The 20,181-nt window shown below is 44.9% G+C and overlaps 1 protein-coding gene across 1 annotated transcript in view; it reads right to left on the bottom strand.

The window, feature by feature from the left end:
- Window positions 1-20,181, bottom strand: part of LOC118573193 (aldehyde oxidase 3-like) — a 91,211-nt gene that overhangs the window by 41,370 nt on the left and 29,660 nt on the right. Inside the window, 9 exon segments of the mRNA XM_036173375.1 lie at window positions 647-771; window positions 3,676-3,772; window positions 8,454-8,576; window positions 8,941-9,055; window positions 9,621-9,790; window positions 14,976-15,068; window positions 15,374-15,536; window positions 16,406-16,590; window positions 18,342-18,451. Coding sequence (XP_036029268.1) covers window positions 647-771; window positions 3,676-3,772; window positions 8,454-8,576; window positions 8,941-9,055; window positions 9,621-9,790; window positions 14,976-15,068; window positions 15,374-15,536; window positions 16,406-16,590; window positions 18,342-18,451 — 1,181 coding nt within the window.

Genomic DNA, 20,181 nt, shown 5'->3' with positions numbered 1-20,181 from the left:
CCAGTTACAGTCCTGGCACTGAGGAAGAAGCACCAGGTGGACCCTTGGTGCATGCTGGTCAGCTAGCCTTGAATACTTGGGAAGCTCCAGGTCAGTGAGAGACCATCTCAAAAAACAAGGTGGGTGGTAGGCACCTGAGGAACAACATCTGAGGTGGACCTCTGGCCTCCATATATACTTGTTCACATGCGTGTGTACACACACACACACACACACACACACACACACACACACACGGCAAACCTGTTTTTGTGTACTGATCTGAACAGGTGGCAGATAATTAGAAATTGACATTATAGAACACAGCAGAAGCAAATGTGGAGGTCTATGGGGCTAAAGGTGCAGATGTAAGCTTCCAGACTGGAGAGGAGAGAGGGCCCCCACCACACACTAGAGGTGGGAGGGGCTTCAGGAAGATGAAGACTAGGAGCACCCACGCCCTGTAGCCTCAGTTTATTTCCTAGTGAGACAGGAGGCAGCCGTCATTTGAGAAGTGGATAGACTTTTGTAGAGGACAGAGGGAGCTGTTAAAAATTGGGGCTCAGTTTTTCCTCTGACTTGATGTTCAACTTTGGTCTAAAAGGTATCTTCTACCTTGATTTCATAGCTAGAAGTCAGATAGATGGCACTTTAAAATGAAACGTACCTGCGCAAATGCTGCATCCTGGCTTGATACGTATATGTCCATCGCGTTATCCTCTGCCTTGGGTACCACACGTACGCTCTGGGTCTCCATGTAAAAGTGTTCCTGGCCTCCAAAGTGCACTTCCCCTTTTAGACACAGCAAACACACGTAGCTTTAGAGACACATCCTTTAGAAACATCTGAAGTGGAATATGGCATGTTTTGCTAAATGTCATGATTTTCTTTTAGGTCATGGGAATAGCATTTAGTTTCCTGTCTTGATTTAAAAAAAAAAAATCATTGCAATTTGACAGCGTTCCCATAAGCAGCTGTCATTATGCATAATTGGCTAATTATATGCAATTAAAAAATCTCCTATGCATTTGGCTCCATTTCCCTACCTACTCATGTCAGTGCGTTCTTAAGAACTAGAAATTAATTTCTGTTGGCTTGAGTAACAGCTGGGATTTCAAGTACAAGTTGGTTTACCTAAGGGTAAATTCATCTCTGCAACGAGGCTGCCCAGGATAGCTAATGATTTTACATAGCATACAGAAACTTGTGCTGGAACAGTGATAATCAGCCTGCTGTCTTTTCACTTGCTTGGTGGACGTATTAAAACCACAGACCTCACCTCAGTTACCCACTGAGCCGGAAGAGACTTTGCTAGGACCCACAGTGGTAAAGTGCTCGCCTAGCTGGCACAGTCAGATTCTCAACACTGCAAACTGCACCCCCACCCACACAACAACCCAGACAGAGTACAGACCTCAGGTACAAAGAATAAATGGTGTCTGCAATGAGGGAGAGGAGGAGGAGGGCAGGATAAATGTGTCTCTCCTCCTCCTCCTCCTCCCCCCTCCTTCTCCTCCTCTTCCCTCCTCCTCCTCCCATTTACAAATTTTGCCTAAGTAGCAAGTAAAAGTTTCAGAAACCTATGATCAATCGTAGGTATTAAAAAATAAAGTTTGAGGGTCAGTGAGATGGCCCAGTGGGTAAAGGTACTGATGCAAGGCTGAAGACTTGCACCCCACCACCACACCCCCAAATAAATGTAGAAAAGATTCTTAAGTAATAAGGCTGGCTGGGCTGTGGTGGCCAACGCCTTTAATTCTAGCACTCAACAGGCAAAGGGAAGCAGGCGGATCTCTGTGAGTTCGAGGCCAGCCTGGGCTACAAAGCAGATGTCAGGACAGGCAGGCCAGTGACACAGAGAAACCCTATCTGGAAAAACGAAGGAACAAACAAACAATAAGGCTGGTCTGCAGTCAAGAACGTGGATGTGTGTAAAGGAGTAGTTAGAAGACCGTCGAGTGTTTACGATCAATCCACAAAAACAGCTCTTAAACTGGTCTGGATTTCTAGGCTGTGTTTACTCTGTTGCCCTGATTGACTTCCAGGGCTGAGTGTCCCCGGTGAACATCCCGGAATTACCGTGTTCATCCAACTTCACTTCTCCGGGAAACAGGTTTGAAACTGTGAGTTCAGCGGACCTTCGCTGAAGACTCCGCCCCTCTCTTTCTCTGCCCCATTTGCTTCCTGCCCCCTCCTTTCGTAGGGTTTGGTGACTGTAATTTTTATTGCAGTACTGTTATGTTCGGACCCAGGATGCCTCCATACTTGCAATGACGAGTTTCAACCTAACTCATGAATGTAGGTTTTGTTTTGTTTTGTTTTTGTTTTTTAGTCTCAGCTAATCCCAGCCGCGGAGCTTCAGCCAATCAGAAACCGCCAGCCGACCGGTTTCTCCACCCACTTTTCTTCCTGGCTGCGAATCTTCCTGTCCACCCTCTTGGGAGCAGAGTGCTCTCAACTCCTCAGAGCGCCTAATCTGAGACTCATTTATCACTCAATTAAACTCTTAACTTCAATTAGTCTCAAATTTTTCTTTTCACATCATCAATTTCGACTTGAACCCCGGGGTTTGGTCTTATTACCTGGAGGTCATGCCAAATCCCTGTGGAAACAGGTTGAATATGGATTTTTAGCTTTTTTTAAAAAAAATTTTTTTTAAATTTTTTTTAGGTTTTTTCAAGACAGGGTTTCTCTGTGTAGCTTTGCACCTTTCCTGGATCTCACTCTGTAGAACAGGCTGGTCTCGAACTCACAGAGATCTGCCTACCTCTGCCTCCCAAGTGCTGAGATTAAAGGCGTGTGCCACCACCGCCGGCATCTGAATTCTTAACTGCTGTTGAATTCCATCTCATTTTTGTGGGTGGTATGGTCAATGCCTCTTGGATCCCTCATCTGTCTGTCCACAAAGATGTCTACTATGTTGCTAATAGTACCACTTTCCCCCTGGACAACACATCTTTAATTTCAGAGTCTTCTTGGGTTCCCAACTCTTCACTTCCATTCTCCTGCCTGACAGCATCAGTTATCTCTCACCTGGGACTTTGTGGTGACCTTTGACCTGGCAATGATGGACCCGTTCATCCTGTTTCAATCTGCCAGGTGCTCTCCATGGCAACTGAGACCCTGCCGCTTTCCTATTCAAAATACCAAATGTTTTCCATTGTCTGTAAAGGTAGTAGAGTTGTTTTTGTTTGTTTGTTTGTTGTTTTTTTCCCCAAGGAATCAAGCTCTTCCATATATTTCTCAGAATTTTCTCTGAGTCCGATATCTGGGTGTTCCCCCTCATAGCTCATTTCATGAGAAGAGTTAAGATTCATTAAGTTCATCTAAGCCTTGGACATGCTGGGCAAGCACTACCACTGAGCTGTGTCCCCCACCCTTAGCTTTGGGGACAGCTTTCACTATGCTCCAGCCCAAGCTGCCCACAAACTCATGTTCTTCCTGCCTCAGCATCCAGAGTGCTGGGATACACCACAGCATCACTTCAACGTTCATAGAAGCTGCAGTATCAGTATATTAAAACCTCCTGTAATTCAGCTTCAAAGGGCTGGGTATGGTAGACCACGACTTTAATCCCAGCATTCGAGAGGCAGAGGCAGGTGGATCTCCATAGTGAGTTTGAGGCCAGCCAGAGCTACAGAGTAAGACCCCGTCTCAACCACCTCCCTGAACACCCCCCCCCCCAAAAGAATTCACCTTCAAGGACTTGATCAACACATTGAAATGCTGTCTGAACATTTCCTCTTTCCAGTTTTTTTTCAGGTCCGATGAATGATTCATATTGCAGTGCATCCTGGGAAGATAACAAATAAAAGGTGTTATTCATGTGGCTCAGTCTGGCCATTTGCACATCCTGCACACTGAAACCCATGTATCACGATAAGCATTAATTTCAAAATTCCCCAGACAGCACACGACTGGCTAGTACCTCAGTGAGTCTGGGGACACTGTGGATCTTGTCTTCTGAGCTGGTACACTTTGGAGGACGTGATCACAGTGTACTCCAGCCCATTATGCAACTGCCCATCAATCTTCCCTGAATTCAGGACACGAGTGTTCCTTAATCTTCAGAAGAAACCCATTATGGAGGCTTAATGCTAGAGTAGCCTAAACCCTTACACTAGCTTTGGAATTCACTCTACCCTCCCTTCATAGCCAGATATGTTGCTGAGTATGACAAAAAGAATAGTTTCAGTAGCTGGGATCAGACACATAACTGAGAACCTTGCAAGGTTCTCTCCAAGTCTCAGCTGGCTGTTCTCTCCATTATTTTGTGAATGGTTTCCTTTTTTTTTTTTCTTCTTTTCAATGTTATATTTAAAACTTTTTTTAAATGAAAGGCTTTTTTTTTTTGTTTTTTGTTTTTTGAGACAGGGTTTCTCTGTGTAGCTTTTTGCGCCTTTCCTGGGACTCACTTGGTAGCCCAGGCTGGCCTCAAACTCAGAGATCTGCCTGGCTCTGCCAACTGAGTGCTGGGATTAAAGGCGTGTGCCACCACTGCCCCCACTTGATTTTTGTTTTTGGAGCTGAGGACCGAACCCCGGGCCTTGTGCTTGCTAGGTAAGTGCTCTAACACTGAGCTAAATCCCCAACCCTTAAAACTTTTTTTAAAAAAATTAAGCAACATATTCCAGTGTTCGCAAAGTGAGAGAGCATCTCCATAGATTGGTGAAGAGGCAGTCCTCCTGTGGGTGCACAGATGTGGGTGCACCCCCCAAAGGTGAACACTACCATTAGGTGTTTGTGTATTCTCTCAGATATATGCAAATACAAATAAATATAAGTCTATATTCTTAACCCCCTCATTATTCACTTTGGCCTTTTCATTTATCAGTATGATTTAGAGATCTTTCTGTAGCCATGGAATAGAGAATGTGCTCTTAAAAAAGTACACAACTCCACAGAATTCCTGTGTGTGTGTGTGTGTGTGTGTGTGTGTGTGTGTGTGTGTGTTTGTGTGTGTGTTGGTTCAAAAAGGTTGAACTCAGGGCCTCCTGCATGCCAGGCAAGCACTCTGGCAAGCTTCAGTTCCATTATACAGAGGAGACCTGGGCTTGTGTTCAGTGTTTACTGTTGCCAACAATGGTGCAGAGAATGATTCTGAAAACCTTCTCTTGCAGGTGGACAGTCTAAGCCTGGGGATAAGATCCTATATTGGGCTTGCTGGTAAAGGATATATTTGCTTCGACTTTTCATAGATGTTGCTAATGTCCCTTCACAGAGATTATTGTTGTGTTTCCTATTCACCTCAGGGAGATAAGACAATACCACTTCCTTTCCTACAGCTCACCTGCTCAGTGTTGTCGCTTTTTTGTTGTTGTTGTTGAAAATGAAAACTTATTATAGCTCTTAATCTTCTTCTTTTATTCGTAGCATCACACATTGGCCATTTGTAATTTCTTCTGTGGTCTGGCTGTTTGGATCTACTTGTTCAGTTTTCCTATTCTTTTGTTTCTAGGAAATACTTCTATAACTAGGGATATGCTTGTCTCCCGTGTCGTGGCTGGCGGATGTGTTTTCAGTTGCTGCCTACCTTCACGTTTCTCTTTGTGTGACGTGCACCCACTTTCCATTGCTAACTTATTAATCTCCTCTCTTATGGAAGTCAGAAGTTGAGCTGTACTCTGAAATATCGTTACAGTGTCCACCTGTACCTTCCTCCCTCGCCGCTTCCATTTTGCTTTTGACCTCTTCACCAGTACTTAACCCTCCGATCTCGGTCTATTCTGATACAGTGAGCCGGTGTGGTGAGGTTAACTCTGCTCATCTCGGATTTTTCTTAGCACTTGACTTCAAGTGTATGTGACCCCAGTGTATGGATCTGTGGACAAATCTTACTGAGTCTGTGTAGTAAAGGAGCAGAGTACACCCAGCAGGTTGTCTGGTCTGCCAAGCAATGCCGCCAGTTCCCCATCACTGACCCTCTCCTGGTGAATGGTGCTGCTTCCTTCCCTAGTGGGCCTGTCACAAAATGTGAGAAGGAGTTGCTGCAGTTGACCTTGGAATCTAGAAAAAGGTGAAGAAAAGCAAAAGGATCCTCTCCACACTCAGGGGAAGGGGCCAGTCCCATGCAGGGCAACAGAAAACTTAAAGATAACACGGAGCCAGGGCAGATGCTAAGAGAAATAAATGCCAAATTTACGGATCTTCAAATCCACCTAAGAGGCAAAGGAGTGAACTTTCTAAGATTCAAATGCCAAGCTTGGAAATTGGGAAAACCAGAAGGATTTGTTTTAGGTGTCCTCAGGGTGGGCGGTCCCAGGAGGGGTCTGTAGAGGGATTGGAAGACCCATTTTTTCTTCTTTTTAATTATTAAATATGTTTATTTATTAATTTTTTTCATTTTACATACCAACCCCAGTTCCCCCTCCCTCCTCTTCTCCCACCTCCTCACCTCCCTCCCACTCTACCCCCATCCACTCCTAAGAGTGGGTAAGGCCTCCCATGGTTGTCAACAAAGTCTGGCATACCAAGTTGAAGGAGAGCCTAGCCCCTCCCCGTTGTATCAAGGCTGAGCAAGGTATCCCACCACAGGGAATGTGTAGTGGGTAGCCATCCCAGCATTGGCCTGGAAGTTCCAACCCCCATTGAGGCTTCGGTAATGGTCACGCCCACAAGGCGGGGCTGAGGGAGGAAGCTGAAGACCCAGGATTGAGAGGAGAGCGCTCTTGGTTCTGGGACCCTGGACGCGGAGGTGAACCGAGCAGAGTTCTCCAGAGAACACCGCCCGCCGGACTGCGCCATACCTTTCCCAGACCCTGCAACCTATCCCTTCATTTGTAAGTTACCCATAAAATAAACCTCCCTTTTAACTACGTGGAGTGGCCTTAATAATTTCACCAATAGGAATGGGCTCCAAAAAGCCAGTTCATGCATCTGGGATAAGTCCTGGCCCTGCTGCCAGGGACCCCACAAACAGATCGAGTCACATAGCTGTTACCCACATTCAGCGGGCCTAGTTCAGTCCCATGCAGGTTCCCGAGCTGTCAGTCCAGAGTCAGTGAGCTCCAACTAGCACTGGTCAGCTGTTTCTGTGGGTTTCCCAATCATGTTCTTGACCCCCTCTTTTTTTTTTTTTTTTTTTAATGTTGAATGTCATTTATTGAAGGAGGGAGGAGGTCTTAAATACAGACTTACAGCACAATGGGGGGAACCCTGCAAGGCAGAAGTTCGCTTCTGATGTTTCTTGTTTTTTGTTTTTTGTTTTGAGCTGAGGATCAAACCCAAGCCTTGGCCCTCTACCTTTGAGCTAAATCCACCCCGGCTCCTGATGTTTTACAATCTTGCATCTAAGCAGTTAACGCCCAATATGCTGGATTCACAGACAAGGAACTTCCCTTAAGCATTCAGGAGGGTGGAATCTTGCAGGGAATTAGCATAGGAAGGATATCAAGGTCAAGGGCGGCAAGCAAGGCAACAGTTACCCAAAACAGGGACCAGGGACCTACAAGTCCCCCGCTTTTACTAAAAAATGAGCTTCTGACTTAGGTTGCATGGGACGTCAGCAGGTCACCTTACCCATCATGGAGACACGTGTCCAGGCCACACAGGTGTTCTGTCTTAGGTTGGTGAGTGCCCCCCCCCCCCCAGGCATTACCCGTCTTTGAATACTCATTTCATATAGGCTCAATTGTGTGAGAGCTGCAGAGTTGACTATTGCCAAAGATCTCTAAGCGGTGCTGGGCTTGCAATCTGTGTGTTTGACACAGAAAAGACCAACAGAAGTCTTAATCTACCCATAGCCGGTAGGTTAAAGGCAATTGAACCATTCCCTTCCTTAACGAGTTTTACTGAAAATTGGAGACCTTGTAAGATGGTATCCTGAGAGCAAGTGGAACTTGAGTTTGTAAATTTATAGCTTTCAAGGCCAATTGAAATGTATATAACTATTGATTTCAATTTGTCATGCCCAATAGAATGAAAGATTAATTAACTGTGGTAGCTACTTTTGCTGCCAGGGTCTCCACTGTGCTAGCTGTAGTAACTAATTATGAAATGGCAATCCCAGAAACAGTAATAGCGGTGGTCGCCACTGTTATACCAGCAACAATGGCAGCAGCGATGTCAAATTCTCTTCTGGAGCATGTGGGTATCTATTGGCATGGACGCAACTCCAGGAACACGAACTGCTAAGGCCCATTATTCTTGATCCCAGCATGACCCAAGCTGGCAGCTCTTAATATTGTGATGTTTCATTGAGGGTTGCTCAGTAATTGAGTAAAACCAGATCTTATAAGCAACAGTCATCCTAAGGTTGGAGGACCCATTTCAATCCAGAAGTATCTGATGGAAAAAGGAAGGCAAGAAACTTCCAGAATTTTTTTTTTTTTTCTGTGTGTATTATCGCCAGAGTGAGTGACAAATGCCATGGGTTAAGGAATTTCACAAGTACTGCATAGCCACCTCTAACAATACCATTTCATGCTTCCTACCAAAACTCACTGTCCCCAAGAGTGAGCAGATGCTGAAGTTACCTGAACTGTCACGATCATGGGCTCCACATCTTCATAGACAATTTTCACTTTTTTTGTGGCTTGCTTGGCATGAGCGTAAGTATCAGCAGCCACGGCACAAATGATCTGACCCACGCAAATCACCTGAGAAGCAGAGCAGAGGATACACAAGAGGATGAAAGATGGCTTCCTCTTGTCAACCAGGGAGGAAGTAGGGCTGTGCTCTGGATTGGGGCAGGGGAGGGTGACTTGTAGCACAGATCACAGGCTGGTGTTAACAGCACCTCTGCTGATGTGTCTCAGGTAAGTCACCAAAGTATCTGAGCCTCAATGTCTTCCCCTTAGAAGAAGAAGTGTTCCCACTTAGCTGGTTCTCACTGCCCCAAGTCAGTTACAGAGCAAGGCTTAGCACAGACAGGTAGTCTCAGGTCATTGGAGAAGACTATGTGGTCACGTACACAAAGCCCCCGTGCAATGATCTCTACCAGGGGAGAGCCGCTGCCAATACCTCATCCTGTGCATATAGGCTCTCTTCTTCTCTGCCGTTGTCACCAGGAACATCCTGAGCTGTTATCACATCAACCACACCAGGGCATGCCAAGGCCTCGGAGGCATCGAGGGAACTGGGGAGGAAATAAAACCATAGCGTGTGTCACCCAGTGGTGAGGACCTCATCCAAGGGAAGATGGGGATTCTGAGGAACCCCCTGGATTCACATGAGCATCACTAGGCAGGTCCACAATGTGGAGGTCTTAACACAAGGCAAACGATGTTGGAGGTAGAGGACACTCGCTCCACTGGGCGCAGACTAGCCTCACCTTCCGGGTGAGTCCACGCCTGCTTCCCTAGGCCAGTGCTCAGGGGCTGGCACTTTGATAAACAGGCTCCTCTGAAGGTAGACAGTCATAAAAGAGAGGATTGCAGCTGTGGGGGTCTCACGAGGCAGGAAAGTCATTCTTGCCTCATTAAATTCTCAGATCACAACGGCAAGTTCAGATGAAAGTTGCCTATGCAGTGGGGCTTCCTCTTCTAGGCTTCCATATCCACTGTTTCCTTTCATCTTGTGTTTTCAAGGTACATGCTCAGATTGTTTCCGGTGTGTTGAGTGGATTAATTGCTGAGAGGCAACCACATCCCTAGGTACCTGCTGGGTATTCCAAGCCTCCCAACTCCACCATGATCACTTACATGATTCTGGCATGTGGCCTGCTGCTGGTTACCACGGCCAGGAAGAGTTCTTCTGCCAGGGCAGACATATCATCACAAAATACTGCTTCCCCTGTGGCGTGTTTAATGCCAGACTGATGCATGATGGGACGCCCAACTGGGTCTTGCAGGGGCTGCTGGGGGTCTGTACCCTGTGTTGAGAACAGAGCACAGAAGGAAATAATTGAGAAAGACCAGGGTCATCAGGATCCACCAGGAAGTGGCTGTCTTGCCCATTCTCTCTCTCTCTCTCTCTCTCTCTCTCTCTCTCTCTCTCTCTCTCTCTCTCTCTCTCCAGGGTTTCTCTGTGTAGCTTTGCACCTTTCCTGGATCTCTCTCTGTAGACCAGGCTGGCCTCCAACTCACAAAGATCTACCTGCCTCTGCCTCCCAAGTGCTGGGATTAAAGACGGCCCATTCTCTTGAGGCAAGCTTTCCAAAGCAGCTCAGTTCAGCTTAACCTGGGTTTTTCTTCTTTCCCATTGCCTATCTACATGAAGGGGCACTAGCCCACTCGAGCATGTGGCTCTGGTAGGCCTTGCCCTTCTCCCCATTCCCTCTGCCTTGCTAAACACTGTTAGATTCCATTCCTGAAGCTAGTCACCAACGTCTATTTCCTTATTTGGTCACTTCCCCCTCCTGAGGCAGACCACCAAGGTCAGCAATCAAAAGCCCCCTTTGGCTCATCTAATTAACATGTCCAATTAAAATTAAATATCTCATCCCAACACGGGGTTTCCCCCTTTACCTTTATAAAGAGTTGTTTGCCCACATGCCATGTCTGTCTCCTCTCTATCCAGAGGCAGTCCTCTGTCCTCCAGGACAAATATCCTTCCCCCTTCTCCCTCCTCCCCTACCTCCTTTACCACGCACACCCTAGCCCATGCTAACCCAGACCTCCCCTTTTCTCTTCTTAAGAATGGACCTGCAAGGTCGTTTGCTGCTGTTTTTCTGCCTGAGTCAGAAGGCAGTCACTTTAACTTTCCCCCTGCCTAATGAAGGATCTCAGTGAAAACAGATGTTCTGGTGTGGTCTGTGACTGATCCGGGGTCTGGAAGGGAGCCCCCCCACTGTAAAACAGAAGGTACTCACACCTGGTAAAGAGAGACAAGCAGGGGCTCCACCTGAACAAAGGTAGATTTTGTGACAGCTAGCAGCTAGGAGACCTGTTTTCTGAGGAAACCTGTATGACTTATAAATAGACCCCAGTGAGAGGCCATTGAAGTCAGCATCATCAATTAGCGGCAGGTGCACGTGCTCTAGTGGGTGGCAATCGGAGACAGGAGTTCTAGCAAGCCTTAGGCAGAAGTTTCTAGTGTTTAAGTTCTTTGGGTTGTAGCTTCTAACCTTCAAAGGAATTAGAGCTACATTTTAAAACAACATTTTAAATTCATAAACTGAGAGAATATACATTTAAAAGGGGTGTGTGTGTGTGTGGTATATATGTGTGTGTACATATGTGTTTATCTGTGTGTGTGTGACTATGAAAGGCAGAACTTGACATCCAGTGTCTTCTACTCTCCACCTTATTTTTGAGGCAGGATATCTCTCATTGAGCCTGGAGTTTGCTGTTTAGTTAGACTGGCTGGCCAGCAAGCCTGTGGAATCCACCTATGCAATTACATGGGGACATGCAGGGTTTGCTTCATTTTCTATAATGCTGAGGGAGGGGGGGTGGAGATGCACAATTACGTGGGTACATGCAGGGTTTGTTCCATTTTCTATAATGCTAAGGGTGGGTGGAGATGCACAGTTAGGTGGGGACTTGCAGTGTTTGATTTTGTTTCCCGGAGAAAATAAAGTTATTTGTTCCCTGTAGGGAAAAATGGTCTCAAAGGTGCAGGTTTTTCTCTGTAAGATATTTTCTAGTTTTGTATCTAAATCAGCCACATTTTACCAAACTCAATCCCTTTTACTTCTATTCACTGATTTTTTAAAATTAGTTTTATCATTAATGACTAAAAAAAAATCTCTGCTAAGTCAGGCTATGAGGGTGCATGCCTTTAATCCCAGCACTGGAGAGGCAGAGGCAGGAGGATCTCTGTGAGTTTGAGGCCAGCCTGGTCTATAGAGCAAGTTCCAGGACAGCCAAGGCTATTACACAGAGAAACCCTGTCTTGAAAAAAAAAAAAAATCTCTGCTATATGCTTTAGATTTGTATGAGAATCAAAGGACACACTTTACTTCTCTGATAAGAAATAAAAAACATGTGTGTGTGTGTGTGTGTGTGTGTGTGTGTGTGTGTGTGTGTGTGTACATAACCCTAATTTCTCAGTTCACACTTTCCCCAACCCTGAAGGGTAATCAAAACTTCTAAAGGCAGCTGTGTTTTGACAGGACAGGTACCAATGGATGGGTATAAAGTTTACTCATGTTTCCTTCTGTAATTTAGGTCTGAATTATTCCCCCAAAGACCTGTGTGTTGAAGGCCTGGTGACCAGCCTGGGGTGATACTGGGAAGAGAGGTAAAACCTTCAAGAGGCAGAGCATAGCAGAAGGATGTTAGATCACTGGGTGCCATGCCCTTGAAGAAAGTATCAGGACCACAGCTCTTTCTCCTCTTCATCTCTGCTTCCTGGCTGCCATGAGGTGAGCAACTTGGTTCTACAACACATTATCCTCCATGGTGTTCTACCTCACCACTGTCTCCCTGAAACTGGAGCCAACCAGTCATAAGTGCAAATTCCTGAAACCATGAGCTGAATGAGCCTTTGCTCTTTGGAAGTTGACTTATCTCAGGTATTTTATCACAACTAGCACTAGAAAAAGTTAATCTGCATTACTAGTTAAGTACAGAGAGCTCTATCCTGGCAGTCATCTGAGCTGGGCCCGTGGTAGATTTCTTTAATGGGAGCAGAGGACAGAGGCCTGTGTAAGCAACACCTTTGTTGATGATGGAAACAGGGGTCTGAACTCTACATGAGTGACTAGAAAGGTAAGGAGGGCTGGCTCCCCTACTAGGTGGGACCTTTTGGTGACACAGTTGTTTGGGGGCTACCTATAGTCCTTTAAGTAATCCCTCACCTATGCCCTCATGAGTTAGTCCAATACATTCATGGTTTCACCAAGCTGGACTTGGATGGGCTCATTCCTTTGTCCTCTCAGTGGTACCCTACGTGGGGTGAACAGATAGTCATGTCTCCTCAGCAAAGTAGTGTGAAACCTGGCAAGGAGGCTCTCCAGGTAACATCCAGCCAGCGGCCACCTGAGCACTCACCGCCACTGAGACAGTGACAAGAACTGATAACACTCTTCCCTTTTGTTTAACTCTTGCCTCAGAAACCGCAAGAGAAAAAGCCTCTTAAAACCAGGGCGTGGAATGAACAGACACAGCAAGGAGGTCTTTGCTGCCCCCTGCTGCTGGGCTCCCAGAGAACCCCACTACCTTTACAAATAGGCTGTTCTCTTTCAACAACTTGATTCTATGAGACTGCGTTTGTAGAAAAAGGCCAGTGAGACCTAGGCATGATGGAAATTTTAAAATTATTCCAATCTGATAGACTGAAATCTCATCTCACAGTTGTCTTAAAAGGCATTTTAAAAATTTCGAGTGAGGCTCTATTTTAATATTTTAATTTTTCCCCAGTGATCTGCCAATTCTTTACATCTATGCATTTGTAAAAGCTTTTGCTGTGAATGTTATTTTTTTATCGCTCATGCATTCTTTTATGTGGCCACATCTGTCAGGCTTTTCCTGCATGGCGTCTGGATTTCAGTCCTGTTTGGAAGACCTCCTCAGAATCTGCACACATCTTAACCTAGTGATTTCATGTTGCCATTTTTAAATGTTTAAAATATTAATAAATCTGGACTTTATACTCACTGTAAGGTAGGAAATATGGCTTTGTTTCTTGTTTTGTTTTTGTTTTTGTTTTTCAAGACAGGGTTTCCCTGTGTAGCTTTGTGCCTTTTCCTGGAGCTCACTTGGTAGCCCAGGCTGGCCTCGAACTCAGAGATCCGCCTGCCTCTGCCTCCCAAGTGCTGGGATTAAAGGCGTGTACCGCCACTGCCCCACTTGTTTCTTGTTTTTAAAGTGACTCACATAGAAGTCTTTACTTAAACCCTCCATTTTACTGTTCATTTGAAATGTATTTTTGTATTCATGATGACACACTTCCTGGTCTGTTTCTGGACTCTGTGCTGCTTTATTGATCTTTTAGTCTGTTCTGGAATCCTGAAATGATTATATTATTTAATCATGCGATGCCTGTATGTAAGTTACTAGAGCTGAAGGCTCAGCCTCAGGGCTGGGTAGGGTTGAGTCCACTCCTTGTTACTGGCTTGTATAAATGCCTGCTTCCATATTCCTAGATAAACCTTAAAATCAAAATTTCCAAAACTCTTGTCAGCATTATTGATTGGAAATATATTTAATATCTACATTACTTATGAGAAACTTGTTATCTTTATATACTATGCTTTCCTAGCTATAAACTGTTTCTTTTTGTTTGTTTGTTTTTGTTTTTCGAGACAGGGTTTCTCTGTGTAGCTTTGCGCCTTTTCCTGGAACTCACTTGGTAGCCCAGGCTGGCCTCGAACTCACAGAGATCCGCCTGCCTCTGCCTCCCAAGTGCTGGGATTAAAGGGTGAACTGTTTCTTTTTATTCAAGTGTAATTTCTTTGAAAACAAAATATCAGCAGTTTAAAAGTTTGTTTTACACAAGCACTGCATATTTTTTTTCCTGATTTTATTTCTAGAGATTTAGTTTTGGTTGGCTGTCGTCAATAGGATCTGCCATTCTGCTCCATTTTCTGACTATTGTGTATTGAATATAATTCCATAGCTGAACCTTTCTCAAAATACCACAGTAGCAACTTGAAATTCAAAGTAAAACCAGGTTAAAAGACAGCTGCGTCCCCATTTGACTGTTCTGTTTTTTTTTTTTCTCTCTCTTTCAGGGGGATCCACCACCCAGCTCCCAAATAAATCTCACACGGAGAGACTTATTATTACTTATAAATAACCCGGCCTTAGCTTAGCTTGGCTTAGTTTCTAGCCAGCTTTAACTTAGCCCATCTACCTTTTCCCTCTGGGCTTTTCCCATATTACTGCAAACCTTTCTTTGAGGCTTGCTGGATGGCTGGAGATGTCTCCTTCTCTGGTTCTAGAGCTTTCTTCCCAGTTTTCTCCTTCTATATATTCTCTCTGCCTGCCAGCCCCGCCTATCCTTTCTCCTGCCTCACTATTGGCCATTCACCTCTTTATTAGACCATCAGGTGTTTCACACAGGCACAGTAACACAGCTTCACAGAGTTAAACAAATGCAACATAAACAAAAGTAACACACCTTCAAATAATGTTCTACCACATTCTGTTCACTGAGAAAAATGTACTGACCTTAAATGACTGCGTCCCCTGTGGCATGGTCAAAGGAAAGTCTTCCAGAACATGTAAGAGTTTCTTGGAGATGTCAGGGTATCCATGGGGATTCTGGAACACAGATGTATAGTTTATTTAATGGAAAGTACTTCTGGTGGAGATTTAGTTGAGATACAGGATTTTAAATGTTTGTCACTGCACTGTCTTCTGACTTTTGTTTTTATTGCTCTGGGGAAGTTTGAGTGAACTTAAGGAGAACTTTGGGTTTCATTCAGCATGGTCCTCAGAAATGTAGCTCACAAATAGAACTACAGTAAGGTCAGCACATGGTGTTCACTTAAGCTTCCCAGAGGCTGGAGAAGCATCTAGAACAAACTCTCTTCCCCAGGGCATCCTAAGGACAACCACAACTTTACCCTCGTCTTTAACTGCTTCAACACTTCTAAGTAAAATTTGAAGAGGAAGCTGATGGCCAGAGTCCGTCGGTATTCTACCATTCCTCCGGGGGCTGATGCTGGCAGGGAGACTTCTTCCAGAACCAACCTGCAAGCTTCATCCAACATCCCTTCATCCCAACACCTGGGCACATGGAAAGGATGTAACCAGTTCAGTATGGGCAGCGCCAAGCAAGTATTTAATACTTAACTATTGTGGAATATTGTTTTAACTACAGAAAGATGTGTTACATTTGTTTATGCGGTGGAATATTACTTTAACTGTGTAAATGTGTTTTACTTTTGTTTATACTGCATTTGTTTAATGCTGTAAGGATGTGTGCTTAATTATGTAAAGATACGCTGCATCTGTTTCACCTTGCCTGCCTAAGGCAACTGATTGGTCTAATAAAGAGCTGAATGGCCAATAGCTGGGCAGAGAAAGGATAGGTGGGGCTAGCAAGTAGAGAGAATAAATAGGAGGAGACATCTAGGCTCATGAGAAAGAAGGAATGAGAGAAGAAGAGAGGAGAAAATGAGGGAGACACCCGGGGCCGGAATCCAGGCAGCTGCTGGCCGGCAGCCCCAAGGAGCAGTGAAAGATACACAGAAGTAAGGAAGGTGAAAAGCTCCGAGGCAAAAGCTAGATAACAATGAACAGGTTCATGTAAGTTAAAAGAGCTAGCCAGAAGTGTGCCTAAGCTAGGCTGAGCATTCAAAACTAAGAATAGGTCTCTGCGTCACGATTTGGGAACTGGTTGGTGGTCCCCCAAAAAAAGCCTGGTCACTCACCAAAGGAAACCTAAAATACACACAAAGGTTGCTCAAATTTACTTTCTCACCCAGGAATACCATAACACACACCAACGTCGTCTTCGTGTGTGCTGTTTTCTTGTGCTTACTCCAAAGTGCTTTAGGCTATAGACGGTAGGCACAGTCCCTTCCCTTTGACAGTCATGATGGTTGCTGCTATTCAAAGGACTTATCTGGTAAGAGCAAATGTCTGTAAGTCACCTTCCGATCAGCTGCCGGCAGGATTTATTTGCGCTGACTGTGGTCGCACCAACGCCTCCATATAAGATGCTGAAGTCCGCAATGGTGCCTGTGTCTTCTTTGAAAACAACTCTCATTCCGGCGTTCACTGTCGCAAGGGCGTTTTGCTGACGCGGCGCCTGTCGGAAAGCTGATACAAACTCCCACTGGAAAACGAGAAGAATGGCTGTTTATTTTGAAATGTTTCAAATCTATAGCAGTCTTACAGCAGAACTGTAAGTAAATATATATATATATATATCTCCTTCACTTAGATTCAGGGATCCACCAGTGACTAATCACATATGCCTACCCTCAAGCTTAAGACACACACACACACACACACACACACACACACACACACATACTCAACCTTTGTTGAAATGAATCATTGACACCAGGATGATTCCTCACTAAATATGTCTATATGTGACTCCTAAAATGTAAGGGCTTTCTCCTCTATAGCTCCATGTCAATGGCATTATTAACACCAAGCCTTATTAGCAAGTAATGATATGATGCTATTATCTGACATACTGTTCACATTCACATTTCTACATGCGTGCAGGTAGGACCCCCACCCTGCCTTTGGTGGTGAAGGTGGCATGGTTACAACCCCTACCCTGTCTTGGGTGGTGAAGATGACATTGTCCTTTGTTCTGAGGCAGTACTGTTCTTTGGTCTTCCATGACACTGAATTTGGGGAACCACAGACTGTTTGTGGACTGTCCCTAACTAGGTTTATCTGATTCTCTCTTCATGAACTGATTTAGGTTGAACTTTGTGGGGGTGACAGGAATACAATGTGGGTGATGGAGTATGTGATGTGCTTTCCTTTTTAACTTCTGAGTCCTCCTACTCACTACAGATACTCTCACTAAGACATGTGAACCCTGGAGTAGTCTCTGTGCTTAGAACACCGTTTCTCTTCTCCTTTGGCAAAACTTGTTTTGAATTTGTGGCGTCTTTGAAGCTAGCCCACGAGGTTCTGAAGGTTAAGATCTGCTGCTCAATCAGCAGCAGCGAATCTTTAATTTTATTGTTCTAATCTATTCGGCCACATCTCTGAACTTTAGCTAAAACTGTAATCTGTAAGCCCTGGCAGAGAGAAGATATCTATTCATGTTTTGGGTAAGCGAAAGTGACTCTCAGTCTGTCCTTGGCATTCCATCTGCTCAGAAGCCCCTCAACAAATGGTGAGTGAATTATTGACACTGTGGGCAAGTGTCAACAAAAGAGTATTCTTGGCAGGGATGGCCGCTTTCCCTTTTTCAGTTGAACTGCTCTCAAAAACAAAACCCGAGATACTACAGCAACAAACATTTGCCCAAGCTTCTGGATGGCAAACAGGTATTGTTACTGAATGGAAAGTGTGTCAAAGCTGTATTTCTCCATCAATGACCATGTGAAAGCCCAATATGCTGAGAGCATCCTCATATAACTGGAGCTCACTGGCGCATCATGCACGTCTCTGTAATTATCAACAATTTAAAGAAAACATTAATCTGGTACAGTACGGCCAAGTGATTTTTAAGATGATTCTTCTACTTAGTTCTTTTGAGGCTGGTGGTGGGTTGGGCTCCTGTTCCACCAACCTTTCACCACAAATCTTGGTTGAAATGATAAAACCTCCTTGGAGTGCCATTTCCTCACCTATCCATTAAGGACATCGGTCCTTTTCACTGAACTGCTCTGTGGATCCAAGTGTCCTGAGCCTGAGAGCTAGGTGGGGAAAGAGTGTACAATGTCCTGATGCTGCAAGACATTGTTGAAGGAGCTGGTTACATTGAATCTGGAATTATCTGCACCTCTGCAAGCATAAGGCATTTGCTACAAATTCTGTGCTTCTGTATGTCAAGGCTAATTCAGGGTAAAGACCAGAGATGCCAGTGGATACTGTAACCCTGTGACCTCATACCTTTCCAGAGATGGGTATGAAAACAGAGATGAGCACTTGGTCTGGCTTCAGGCTTGCATCTGGTAGTCCGGCAAGAAAGCGATCATCCAGAGGGATTTGCTGTGTTCCTTCTGCCAAAGGAAAAGCATTTCATCAAAGGCCTATACTATTGTAGATCTTTTCTTGATAATATCCAGTGGTATTCCTATGCTAAACACAAGTTCCAAGCCGGGTGGTGGTGGTGCATGCCTTTAATCCCAGCACTCAGCAGGCAGAGGCAGGTGGATCTCTATGAGTTCCAGACCAGCCTGGTCTTCTACAGAGTGAGTTCCAGGATATCCAAGGCAACATGGAAAAACCCTGTCTCAAAAAAAAAATTATAAAGTGGAAATTAAATGGAAAAATAGCTACCTGTAACATCATGTAAACCCATGATCCGATTCTCACCTGGGAAAGACAGCCTTCTCCCTGTAGTGGCAAGGTCATCCAGTGTGTGGGAAACACTGCCTAGCTCACAGTGTGTGACTTATGGGGGAGAACATCCTGAATCAATGTGTACATGTGGCCACAGAGCCAGATAATGTGTATGGGGTGGGCAGAACACGCATAAATGAGCAAAAGTGAGGACCTCAATTTTCTGAAGGCATATGGTAAGCATGGGGACATCACTTGTGAAGACAGGAACATTAGTAGATGAAATATGGATAATGGTAGTCATGTCCCTCAACACTTGAAACAACCATAAACTCATGGGATTATTTCAAACCCCAATCCTAAAACGCAGACCCAGAAATAAACATTACATGTCTAGAGAAAGCCACGGGAAAGGTGACATATTTATTTCCTGTGACATTTTGGGAACTCTTGTGGGGGTGGGTGGGTGGTGGTCTTCTTCTTCTTGAGCCTGGGTGAGGATGAATCTTTGTTCTTTGGAGGTGGGTGTGATCTGTGTCCAGAAGTAACAGACATTCTGGAACAGGATTGATGGAAAGGGTATTGGTTCAAATTAATGAATACACTATCTGATCAAAAGTCAAGTGAAAAATAGACTGATTTTTCTTGTGTAATGTGTGACCCAGGAAGAGCTTTCCTTGTCTCACCACATGGGGACTACTTCCCTGACCTGTCCTGCTGGAACCTCTCTTTCAAATAAGTTTGTTCAACAAGGTAAGCATTAATGATGATTTGCTTAGTAGCTCTTGACATCATGAAGGGTAAGCATGTGATGGTCATGGATCCTCTCCTGTGGATTCTGCTATAGAATTTCCCATGACAGGACCCATGTGGCACTGGTGGTCCAGCCCAATGATAGAGTGTTTACCTAGTGTACTCAAAGCTCTGAGTTTGATCTAATACACACACACACACACACACACACACACACACACACACGCACACACAGTGCACACACACATGCATGCAGTGCACATACACACACATACACACACATACACACATGCACACAGTACACAAACACATGTGTGCAGTGCCTGCAATGTTATGAACTAGTAAGAAACACACATTTGGCTTCTGTCCCTGTCTCTGACTGGAGCACTAGAGCCCCAGGCAGGGGAGCTAGATGACTGTCTTGCTTTAGTGTTTGCCTTTTGATTCTGTTTGCTGATACAGAACTCTTAGTGTGATTTCCTGAGAGGTAAGAGCATCTGACATCTAAACTCCCTGGGGTTTCCTGCATGAGGGACGCATCTTTCTCACTGATGAAGTGACTCTTAGTGGGTACTTGAATGGCCTCAGGATGGGAGCTGGTTGCCAGGGGAACCAACCATGTGATGGGAGGATTGATACTTTAGCAAACACCAGTTGTGTTCTCAACCACATCTACCATGATGTGGTTCTAAAG

This window comes from Onychomys torridus, chromosome 23 (genome assembly GCF_903995425.1).
Source record: "Onychomys torridus chromosome 23, mOncTor1.1, whole genome shotgun sequence".
Lineage (NCBI taxonomy): Eukaryota > Metazoa > Chordata > Mammalia > Rodentia > Cricetidae > Onychomys > Onychomys torridus.
This window is presented reverse-complemented; position numbering and strand designations above follow the sequence as displayed.